We start from the raw sequence: 12,817 nt of genomic DNA on the forward strand, positions 1-12,817 counted from the left end.
AATATATCTATGTATTTGTAGTTTTGTGTTGCTCTGTTAGTAGTGTCCAAGAAAATAGTTCAGACATAAACCAAAAAAAAAAAAAAAAAAAAAATAAACAAAAAAAAAAACAAAAAATTCAAAATGTTGTAAACCTAGCGCATATTTGTCGTAGTAAAACAATAATGAAATTTTTTTGAAAATTATTTGCTTCTCTTTGATTATTTTTTTCTTCCTCTCAGTAAACTCTAGTTTCAATATTTAATTTGTAATAACGGCTTTTTGAGATTTTTATTTTTGCATTGTCCCCAAAAAATTAAATTAAATCAAAGATTTCCATGGAAATCTTCAATCAGTTTCATTGAATTCATATATTTTTTTTAATTCTAGACATACCCATTTTAGAAATTTTCACTCAACAGTATTTTGTTTTTTTTTTTTTTCATTTCCATTTGTCGTAAATATATAGTTTAGTCATATCACTTATACTTAACGTAAACGTATAAACAAACGTAATGTAATGTAACGTAACGTAATTGTTGTATTACAACAACGTAAACAAGTATTAAATGAACAAACAACAATAATATCAATTATTATTAAAAAAAAAACATTATTACTATTATTATCACTGAAATAAAACAACAACAACAATAAAGTAACCATTTGAAGTAGTTTGTGTTTTAGCTTTTCTTTGTCGCAAATAAGTATCTGCAGTATTTTGGATATAATATTAGAATTTTAAAATAATACTTTGAAAATATTTTATAAATTTTTTTTAGATATTTTGAAATTATGTTTCGAAAATTTCTTAATTTTTTTTTAAATTTATAAATTTATATAAAACAATGTATTAGTATTTTCTTACTATTAACAACTTCTTCAAATAATTTTTAAAATGCTTTAATTTTTTTTTTAAATATTTCTGAGATTAAAAATATGTTTTATTGAAATTAAAAAAAAATCTTTTTTGGATAATTTCTTACAACTATCTTATGATTTTTATTCTAAATATTTTGAAAAATTTTGAAATGATGTTTCGAAAATTTCTTAAAAAAAATAAAAATTATTTTTAATTATATAAAAATTATATAATTTCTTGTGCATTTTAAACATTTTACGATTTCTCAAAAAAGTTTTAAAAATTTATTTTTTTTTTTTTAATTTTTTTAGATATTTTTGAGAGAACTAAAATGTATTTTTTGAAATTAAAAATGATTTGCTCCAAATATTTTGAAATTTCATACATAAAAAATTTGAAATTGTATTTCGAAATCTTCTTAAAGAAAAGTTTATTTTTTAATTATATAAAAAAACGACTTATTAGAATATTCCTTTAAACATTTTAAGTTTTCTTAAAATCAAATTAAAAAATATTTTTTAACTATATTAAAACATTTTTTAAATTTTTGAGAAAACTAAAATTTATTTTTTTTAATTAAAAATAAATAGACTATTTTTGGAAAACTTCTTATAACAATCTTATGATTTTTTTTTTCTAAATATTTTGAAATTTCAGAGAAAAAATTTGAAATTACGTTTCTAAAATTTCTTAAAAAATATAATTTTATATTTATATAAAAAAACAACAATTACAATTTTATTATTCTTTAATTTCCTATAATTTTTAAATATTTAAGGATTTCTTAAAAAAAGTTTTAAAAATGTTTTTTTAAAACCCATTAAAAAATTAATATTTTTGTAAGATTTAAAATATATTTTTTGAAATTAAAAAGAAAACTATTTCCAGAACATTTTTATAACTATCTTTTGATTTTTTTTCTAACTATTTTGTAATTTCATGCAGAAAATTTTAAAATATGTTTAGAAAATTTCTCAAAAAAAATAATAATAACTTTTTCTTATTCATATATAAAAAAACAACGTAATAGAATTTTCTTATTCTTTTAATTTCTAATACTCTTTTTAAATTTTAAGATTTCTTAAAAAAATTGTTAAAAGTGCATTTTTAATATCCATTAAAGAAAATTTAAAAATATTTGTTAGAATTACAATATTTAAAAAAAGAAACAACTAATTATTTTTAGAAAATTTCTTTTAATTATCTTATGATTTATCCTAAATATTTTGAAATTCCATACAAAAATCTTGAAATTATGTTTCGAAATTTGTTTAAAAAAATATAAAATAATTTTTTATTTATATAAAAAACAACGTATTACAATTTTCTTTTCTCTAAATTTCTAATACTTTTTAAAAATGAGTTTTTAAAATCTATTAAACTTTTTTTTCAATATTTTTGTGAAAAATGAAATATATTTAAAAAAATAAAATAATTATTTTAGGAAAATTTCTTATAACTATCTTAAGTTTTTTTCTAAATATTTTGAAATTTTCCTCATAAATTATGTTTCGAAAATTCCTTTAAAATTAAAATGATTTCTTAATTTCTAATACTTTTTAAGTATTTTAAGATTTAAAAAATGTATTTTAAAAATCAATTAAAATGTATTTAAATATTTTGAGAGAATTAAAATATTTTTTTGAAATTTCAAACAAAAGTTTTGAAATTATATTTTGAAAATTTCTTAAAAAAAATATTATTTTTTTAACTATGCAAAAAACAACTTATTTGGATTTTCTTATACTTTCATTTCTTACACTTTTTAAACACTTTAAATCTTCTTAATTTTTTTAAATGTATTCTTAAATCTATTAAAAATTTTTTAAATATTTTTGTGAGAATAAAAATATATTTATAGAAGTTGAAAAAAAATTTCGGAGAATAAAAATCTTTGAAAACATTTTTTAAGTATATTTTTAAAATTTTTCTTATATATATATTTTAAAATTCTTATAAAGATTTTTAAATATTTTAATATTTTTCATAAAAATTTTAATATATATTTTAAACATGTCTAAAAGAAATTTGTTAAAAAATTAAAGCATATTTCTTTAAAAAATATTATTTTATTAAATATGTATTGAAATTTTTCTTACAATTTCATAAAAAAATAAATAGAATTTTAAAGAAATTTAAAAATATATTTTGGAAGACATTTTCAATATATTTTGAAAATTTGTTAAAAAATTTGTTAAATTCTTACAATTTCATAAAAAAATTAATAGAATTTCAAAAATACGTTTTGAAATATTTTTAGATATGTTTTGAAAAATTTTAATTTTATATTTGAAAATTTATTATAATAAAATTTTAGATTTTTCATTAAAATTTTTAGAATATAATTTATACATTTCTAAAAAAAATTTTAAAAATATTATTTAAATATTACTCATAGTTTATTAATATATATATTTTTTATTTTTAAAATTTGTTAAAAAAAATCATATTTAATTAAAAAAATATCTTTTTAAAATATATATGTTGAAAATCTTTTAAACCTATTTTTTAAATATTTAGTAAAAATATAATTTCAAAATAATTTTATATTTTTAATTATTAAAATGTCTTAAATCATTTTCAAACATATTTTGAAAATTGTTAAAAAAATTATAATATAATCTTTATACCAGATTTTTTAAATCTATTTTAAAATATTCAGTTTTTTATGTGTTTGTTTTCTCTTATTCAGTTTTTTATTTTTAGAGTTATTTTTGTAATTTAAATTATATATTTTTTAAAATTAAAAATGTCTTAAAACATATTTTAAACATATTTTGAAAATTGTTAAAAAATTAAAAATAATTTATTATTTTTTAATATATTCATACAATAAAAATTTTACACCAGACTTTTTAAAACTATTTTTTTTTTTTTGATATTTTTTTTGTTATTTTTTCTACTTTTAAAAATATATTTTCAAAAATAATTTTTTATTATTAAAATGTCTTAAATCATTTTATTATCATTTAATTATTTTGTTAACAAAAAAAAATTAAAAAAAATATAATATAATCTTTATACCAGATTTTTTAATCTATTTTAAAGTATTTAGTTTCTTTATTTTTGGAGTTATTTTTGTAATTTCAAAAACATATATTTTTTTAAATTATTTTATTTCTTCATTATTTTTTTATTATTATTTTGTACTTTAGAGCTGCCCCCCTACATATCGCTTCTATGTAACGCATTTTTTTCGGTAATAATTTCAATAATTAGATTTTTATTAATTTGAATAAAAAGAAAACTGTAGAAAGAACTTGGAAGTAGAACTAGTAATATTGAGAGATTTTTTTTAAATTTAAATTCTTAAAAATTTTTCCTTTTCACAATGAGATTAATTATTTGTGAATTTTTGAAACAAGTTTCTAAACTTCTATTTTAATAAATTTTTAGCTTAGTAATGGTTATGTGGTAAGTATTTAAAAACCTGATTAGAATAAGAACATTTTTTCGTCACTTACCTCGGCATGTTTGATAATATTTTTGGGATGAAACAATAAACTTCGGGGCTTTTCTAACCAGCCAGCCATGGGAGCTGCAATGGGAAAGATTTTAATAAACATAATTTGATTACGTATGGGGATACTTCTATTCGGCTCGAATGAATGGAAATTTCCATAGGAAATTTTAAATTCAGTTCAGCTTGACGCAAAGGAAATTTCAACAGGAAATCCTTAATTTAGCCTTGAAAATTTGGGATTTCTATGAAAAAATTCCGATTTAAATAGGGGTCTTTTTCTATAGAAAATATTTTTTTTTCAGCTAAATATAGACCCTCTATGGCGAATGATCAAACCAGCCGAATTCAGCTGAATTTAGTTTTCGAAAATAAAACCGTATTTTACTTACTCAAATTTGATCTGTTTCTGGATATTGTTTTGGTCAGCATCATTGGTTTGACAATGTCATTGGATAGTTTCTTCAAATTCAGACGCAGGGCCATTTTATTTTTTGGGAATATTGAAACGTTTTATTTTTACGAAAAACTTTCGGAATAATTTTACTTAAAATATAAATTAGCGAAATTTTACACAGATATACAAGGTGCTGTGGTATTTTTATATTAAATCCCAAAACGTCTTAACAGAAAATTTAAAGTTTTTTTTTAATTAAAAATACACAGACAATTTCGTTTCGTTGATAAATTAAAAAAATAATAAAATAAAATATTGTCAAATATTTTTGGAATAAATTTTCCAAGTTTACTTGATGGCAAAATTTTAGAAAAACTCCAACTTTACAGGTAAATATTTATATGTAAGGAAAGTCGGAAGATTTTTTTAAATGGATTTCTAAAGCATAAAAAATATCAAAACTGTGGACCATTTTTTCTTTAAAGAAAATCCTTTGAAATCTAGCGGGAGAGCATATTTTTTCTGTAACAATCTTGGAACACAAATCTCAACATAAAAGAAATCGGAAATATTTAGGGCATATTTAAGGAAATATTTAGGGATACAAAAGTGAACATCTGAAAAAAATGTGAAATTCTGATTTTCTTTCAAATTCTTCTTTATTATTATTTATTCAAATATATTTTGAAACTTTTTATTTTTATTTTTAAAATTCTTATAAAATATTTTTAAATATTTCAAGATTTCTCATAAAAACTTTGAAAATATATTTTAAACATTTCTTAAAAAAAAAGAAAATTATATTTTGAAAATTATATTTGGTAATTTTTTATATATTTTTTTTAAAAAGGCTAAAACCATTTTTTTAACATGATTTGAAAATATGTTAAAAAATTAAAAGCATATTTTTGATATTTCCAGGGTGAGATAAAAAAAGACTGCAACAAAGTCAAACTCCATAATTTTCAAATTTTTTTTTAAATTTTATTAAATGAATGCAAAAATGTCGGAAATAGCATCAAATTTTAGAATAAGTTTAGATTTATTCGAATTGGTCACATTTGTCACGAATTATGGCCTTCAAATGGACAATGAAACCGTCACACGCTGCCCGAATGTTGCTCTGCGGTATTTTGGCCCATTCCCGGTGAAGCGCTTGCTTGAGGCGATCGGCACTTTGATATTTTTTAGTGCCAACCTTGCCAACCTTTCCAAAATACTCCTGACACAATAGTCCAACGGTCCACAATAGTCCAATGGTATCCGGAGATTGTGGTGGCCATTGTGCGTTGGATATGAAGCGAGGAAACTCATTTTGTAACCAGTCTTGGGTGGCGATGAGTGCGACGGATACCTGTTAAAATGTCCAAGGTCTGCGGCCAAAATGTTTGCGTACCCAAGGCTTTAATACACCCTCGAGAATATTTTCGCTATAATATTCGGCATTTATTCTGATGCCACCACGGTCAATTAATACGAACGGAGAGCGACCATCGCCTGTTATGGCGTTATGGTCCACACCATCACCATGGCCGGCGTTTGAGGTCTGGTGGCCAACAGAAGGTGCACATTTACAGCTGACCTCTTTGGCAAGTAAACACGATCATTTTGCTTGTTTACAAACTGCTGGACAACGAATATTTTCTCATCGGAGAGGAAAAAACCAAATTCGGCAGTTCAGAACTTCATTTTCGGCCAAGTGAAGATACTCTTTAGCTCTTTTGAGTCTATTTTCTTTCTGTTGCGGTGTAAGTTCTTGCACTATTTGGAATTTTAATGGTTTACCCCGCCGAGCTCATTTTTCAGTATTTGCCGAATGGAATATTGCGATATGTTGAGCTCACGAGCCATTTTTTGCGGGCCACAGACACGTGACGCGGGTTTCGATCAAGTCGCTTCTTTACTTTTCGAAACATTTCTGCTGATGTTGCTGTTTTCTTCCGTCCACTTCCTTGACGTCGGGCTACGCTATCATTAACAGTATCACGGTAACGAGCGATGATACGAGACCCAAAAGATTTATTCACATTTAAATGCTGGAATGCGCTCTAACGATAGTCACCTGTGGTTTTCCAGCCAAATATAAAGAAATCACACTATCACGCTTGAATTCCATCATGAATAACTTTTTTCTGGAAAATTCTCTGCAAAATGCTTTTGTACTCTTGTAAAAAATATAATGAGCAGTCACTGGAATAATTTTAACAGCTATCGGACGAGTGGCTTAGAAATGACAGCAGTCTGAAGTTGGTTGTAGTTTTTTTGTCTTACCCTGTATATACTTTGTTATGTCCAAAATTATTATTTTGATGAGTTACAAACAGAATGACGAACTTAATATACTCTCAATAACATGGATGGTGGAGGGTATAAAAAGGAAAAATTATTTCTCCTAAATATTTTAATCAATTCAGAACCCATCAAAACCTAACTACCATTTTTATGAATCAAAACAATTTTTTTTTTTTTTATTTGATTTTGAATTTATTTCATTTATTTACCACAAAAGTATTGTTTTTTATCTCCTCTTTAGTTAGGCATATTTTTATTTGTATTAATTTATAGTAATAAAAGTAGTTTGTAGTTAAAGTATTACAATGCTACATAAACCTATAAATATCATTTTTTTCCATTGAGTCGATTTTATTTAGCATTTATTATTTTCCATTGCGATTTGAGATGTTCGTAACAATTTGAAAAAAATAAAGAAAATTGGAGAAATTGAAAAAAAATCAAATAAAATAAATAAATAAAATAAACAAGTAAAAAAGCAGCTCGGTCGGGCCGAACTTTTAATATCATTTGGAAAGAACTTGGAAAATTAAAAAAAAGCTCCGGAAACTACCACTTAAATGAAATCTGTTATATGGAGACTATACAAGGACGTGGACCAGCTTACAAAATTTTTTGTCATAGGATGTAGTATCCATTACGAACTTCAAATGCCAAAATTAAAACAATTCCCGTGAATAATGTCGCTAAAATCATTAAAATATCGAATATCGGGAGGTACTGTTATATGGGGGCTATACGACGACGTGGACCTGCACAGACACTTTTCTGTCATAGGCTGTAGTATACATTACGAATATCAAATACCAAATTTAAAACAATCCCGGTTAATAATGTCGCTTAAATCACCAAAATATCGAATATAGGGGGATATACCAAACGCGGACCTATATGGCACATTTTCAATACCAAAAGTCCTGCAGACATAATATACATTTGAGTAAAATTTTATCAACTTACTTCATTTCATTCAAAAGCTAGTGTGATTTCCACAGACGGCCAGACATCGCTAAATCGACATAGAATTTTATGCTGATCAAGAAAAGAAAATTTCGACAAAAAAATGGAGTATCGGACAGAGCAAATCGCATGTTAATTGAAAGAGGACGTTGTCTGAATCGTTAATTGAATTTGGACTCGGTCAAAGTGTGTGGAACGAAGGGGTTGCTACCTCAAAATATCTACTAACAAAAAGATACTAAAACAGTATTCCAATGGATGGTATGGCATGGTCTGGATGAGGGTCATTGATGGGAAGTGTAGAATAGATGTACTAAAGTGTTTTTGGAAATTTGAACCTTAAGGTAATGGAAAGTTCTAAAATTGTACTAAACTTCCAAAATGATACCATTTGGTATTATGTGAACGTATAGAGCTACGAATTTGAAATTTGGTTTGAGAATCGAAGTTGGAAAGTAAGTTTGAAATATGTAAAGGTGGTTTTGGAAATATATACTAAGTGTGAGAATTTTATTAAATGGTACTACATTAGCAGCAAGTTGGTTTAGGGTGAACGGATGATGCTGGAATTTTTTTTATATTGTGCTCTCTGTTGGTATCTGGAATTAAGATTTGGCGGTGATATGGAAATGCGTTCTATATTTGTACGAAAATTACTAAAAATCCTGAAATTTGATATTTTGGTTTCTCTTGGTACCTGGAATTGAGATATTCAGGTGGTTTTTGGAAATATGTATTACACCTTGTACGAAAAGTACTAAATTGGGTATTGGGTGAAAAGATAGAGATAAAATTCTGAAATTTGATATTTAGATTACTGATTCTTGGCTGATTTGGCGGTGTTTTGGAAATGTGTCCTACATTTGTACGAAAAGTACTAAATGGTACTATATTTGCTATTGGATGAAGGGATAGGGCTGTAATTCTGTAATTGTACGAAAAGTACTAAATAGTACTAAAATTGGTGTTGGGTGAAGGAATGGATATAAAATTCTGAAATTTAATTAGATTACTGATTGGAAGATTGGAATTGGAAGATTTGGCGGGTTTTGGAAATGCGTCCTACATTTATACGAAAAGTACTAAAATGTAATAAATTTTGGAATTGGGTAAGGAATAGGGGTGGAATCCTTAAATTTGATATTGAGGTCTCTGTTAGTATGTGGAATTGAGATATGGATATGGTTTTGGAAATGTGTTCTAAAATTGCACGAAAAGTACAAAGTGGTACTAAATTTGGTATTGGGTGAAGGGATAGAGCTGGAATCCACAAATTTGATATTGAGGACTCTGTTGGTTTCTGAAATTGAGATATAGAGATTTTTTGGAAATGTGTATTATGTGAATTGCGTCCTGTACTGTTGGTGTCTAGGATTAAGAGATGTAGTTTATTTTGAATATGCGTAGAAATTGTTACTAAATTTGGTACTGGTGGTAGGAATAGAGATGCAATCCTGAAATTTGATATTGAGGTCAGTGTTGGTTTGTAGGGTTGACATATGGAAATATTGAAATAGTTTTGGGCAGAAAAATTAAAGCATTGAGCAATGGTTTTACTAATATCCTTCTCGCTAAACTTTAAAATTAAAGATTTTGAAGACTTTTTGGTGGAAATGATAGACATTTTTCTATTTTTCTTTCTGAAAAAGGAAAAACTTGAAAGTCTCAAAATTTAGTATGATATATGAGGTTTTGATTAAAAAAATTTGTCAAACTGTATAAATTTTAAGTTTTTAGTACTACCTCGATCTCATAGAACGAATCAAAAATGTTAAAGTGGATTTTTCGCTGATGAAATAGCGGCCATTTGTTAGTTTTATATAAAATTGAATATTTCTGTGTGTTCTTCTTAAAAGGCAAATGTATTCGGGGAAAATACTTCAAGAGGAATAAAGAAGGCGCATTATTTCAAAAAAAAAATTGTTCTAAGAGGAAGAAAAACACATGTATCCCCAGATTTGGCCAATTAAAAAAAATATTTTTTTTTAAGTTATTCACGTTTTGTTGGTCCATAAAAATATTTTTTTTTCAAAATACCAAGTTTTACGGGTCTCCTTAAAAATATTTTTTTAAAAATTCATTATCATGAAATTTTTTTAAATTTATATTTAAAAAATCAATGTTTCTTGGTCTATAGAAAATCCATTCCATAAGAATGAAATGCTTCCCTTTTTTCCTTTGAAAGTTTCACTGGCCAATGTTGAATTGAAGTTTTCGTAGCGAAGGTCCAATTCAGCAGGATTTAAGTGGACATTTCTTATACAAAATAATAAAGATTTTTTTCAATTATTAGAAGAATTGAATTATAAATTTTTAATAGAAAATAAAGTGGGAATTTAAATTAGCAGAAATTAGAAAAAAATTCTATAAAAAATATTATAAACAACCTAAGGAATTTCTTGTTATTTTTTCAATTAAAAAAATATTCCAAATTATTTTCTTATATTGAAATAAAAAGAACTAAAAAATATTCCAAAATATTTCCTTATATTGAAATAAAAAAATTATACAATTTTATTATTATTTTTGTTTTGTTTTTTTATAAATTGCCTTTTTTAAGTCTAAAATAAATTACAAAAAAAGAAACAATGATAGAGCAAAATGTCTACAACATCAAACGCGCAACTCTGTTGTTGTTGTTGTTGTGTGGGTGTTTTATTTTATAATTTCCTTTCTTTTATTTTTCTTGATTCTTATCAAAGCCATTTCCATGAAAAAGTAATGCTTGTAGATTTAGAAATTAAATTAAATTAAAAAATTTAGAATTTTTTCTTAAAAAAAAACAAATATTCTCTTCTGAATGATATTTTCTTGCAGAAAATCTCCATGTGATAGATAGATGATAGACAGTAGTAGCAGCGGCAACAGCAGACTTTGGAAATTTGGTGGAAATCCATTTTTTTTTTTTTTTGTTGGGGGGAAATCTATCTGGGCAGAGAGCAAATTTCACAGGATGACAATTCGCTGCGATTGATAAACGTGCAGTGGTTACAGGTCCAGGTGTTGCCATCAATGCCGGAACTTTCCATGGCATTGGATGAGGAGCCACCACCGGCACCGGTGCGATTTGTTGAGGATGCGGAAGGATAACTTGTGGTGCCCCTAGGAGAGTAAAAAGGTAAAATTAGAAATCCTATTTAAATATCATGTTTCAACAAAACTCACCCACTACCACTTGAGCTGGCCTGTATCAGCGATTCCAATAATTTCCACACCTCTTCCTTTTTAAAGGCATAGGCCATATTGGGATTCTTATTGCGCACCGCCTCCAGCAGCGGCATCATATGCTGGCGCATGGGCAACATATCCATTTTATACAAATAAACGAGAAGATGAAAATCAGATATGGCCTCGAGAAAGTCCTCATCATCCCACTGTGAGAGATAGGCGCTCAGGGCATTGAAGTCTTGTAGGTGGCCATCCAAGTAACGATTTTCCACGGGGAATGGTTGACGTTTGTCATATTTTGAGAACGTAAACTGCGGCTGCAATGGCGTCGAGGCCGGCACATCGACCAGCAGATATTCCACCGGCAGTGGACGGGCCAAACGTTGCACTTCATTGCCATATTGATCTTTTTCCTGGAAAAAAATTTTGAAAAAGAAAATTTTTTTTTAATAAATGAAAACCAATTTTGAAAAAATAAATTTTTTATTTTTTTTTTTTTTTAATGTGGTTAATTTTTGGGTAGGTATTTCAGAAGCAGCTTTGGTAAGTGTTCCCCAAGAAAATATTTTTTTAAAATATATTAGACCCCGAAAATTTATTCGGGAAACCTTAAAAAAGTCACAAAAAATGTAAAAAAAAAAATAAAAAATTATAAAAAAATAATTTTGCAAATAAGTTCGGCCAGGCCGAACTTTGAATACCCTCCAACATTTGGAACGAATTTGGGCATTTTCAAAAAAACAAAAAAAAAAAAAAAATACGTTAAAAATTCTGTTAAATCTTAAAAATATCGAATGTAGCCGTTATATGGGGGCTATACGAAGACGTCGACCTGCACGGACAATTTTCTGTCAGAGGCTGTAGTATCGATTACGAACTTCAAATACCAAATTTGAAACAATTCCGGGAATAATGAAGCTAAAATCACCAAATTACCGAATATCGGGAGGTACCGTTATATGGGGGCTATACGAAGACGTGGACCTACACAGACAATTTTTTGTCTTAGACTGTGGTATCCATTACGAACTTCAAATACCAAATTTGAAACAATTCCGGGAATAATGTCGCTAAAATTATCAAAATACCGAATATCAGGAGGTACCGATATATGGGGGCTATACGAAGACGTGGACCTTCACGGACAATTTTCTGTCATAGGCTGTAGCATCCATTACGAATTTCAAATACCCAATTTTAAACAGTTCCGGTGAATAATGTCGCTAAAATCATTAAAGTACCGAATATTGGGAGGTACCGTTATATGGGGGCTATACCAAAACGTGGACCTGCACAGACAAGTTTCTGTCAGAAGCTGAAGTATTAATTACGAACTTCAAATACTAAATTTGAAACAGTTCCGGAGTCTAATGTCGCTAAATTCGTCAAAATACCGAATATCGGGAGGTGCCGTTATTTGGAGGTTATACGAAGACGTGGACCTGCACAGCCATTTTTCTGCCATAGGCTGTAGTATCCATTACGAACTTCAAATACCAAATTTGAAACAATTTTGGTAAATAATGTGGCTAAAATCATCAAAATACCGAATATCGGTAGGTGACGTTATATGGGGGCTATACGGGCAATTTTCTGTCATAGCCTGTAATATCCATTACGAACTTCAAATACCAAATTTGAAACATTTCCGGTGAATAATGTCGCCAAAATCACCAAAATACCGAATATCGGAAGGTAC

At 26.7% G+C, this 12,817-nt stretch overlaps 2 protein-coding genes across 3 annotated transcripts in view; both read right to left on the reverse strand.

Moving 5' to 3' along the window:
• Positions 1 to 4,835, reverse strand: part of LOC105261595 (uncharacterized) — a 78,446-nt gene extending 73,611 nt beyond the window's left edge. Inside the window, exons 1-2 of the mRNA XM_011292774.3 lie at positions 4,694 to 4,835; positions 4,306 to 4,379 (exon numbers count right to left, since the gene is read on the reverse strand). Of these exons, the coding sequence (XP_011291076.1) occupies positions 4,306 to 4,379; positions 4,694 to 4,787 (168 nt within the window). The 5' untranslated portion in view covers positions 4,788 to 4,835. The remainder of the gene's footprint in view (positions 1 to 4,305; positions 4,380 to 4,693) is intronic.
• A 6,032-nt stretch (positions 4,836 to 10,867) lies between these two features.
• The window catches only part of LOC101887729 (nuclear protein localization protein 4 homolog), a 53,068-nt gene continuing 51,118 nt past the window's right edge, over positions 10,868 to 12,817 (reverse strand). For both annotated transcript variants that reach the window (XM_005179985.4, XM_005179984.4), the window contains exons 8-9: positions 11,116 to 11,531; positions 10,868 to 11,052 (exon numbers count right to left, since the gene is read on the reverse strand). In XM_005179985.4, coding sequence (XP_005180042.1) covers positions 10,875 to 11,052; positions 11,116 to 11,531 — 594 coding nt within the window. In that variant the 3' untranslated portion in view covers positions 10,868 to 10,874. The remainder of the gene's footprint in view (positions 11,053 to 11,115; positions 11,532 to 12,817) is intronic.

Source organism: Musca domestica, unplaced genomic scaffold (genome assembly GCF_030504385.1).
Source record: "Musca domestica strain aabys unplaced genomic scaffold, Musca_domestica.polishedcontigs.V.1.1 24, whole genome shotgun sequence".
NCBI lineage: Eukaryota > Metazoa > Arthropoda > Insecta > Diptera > Muscidae > Musca > Musca domestica.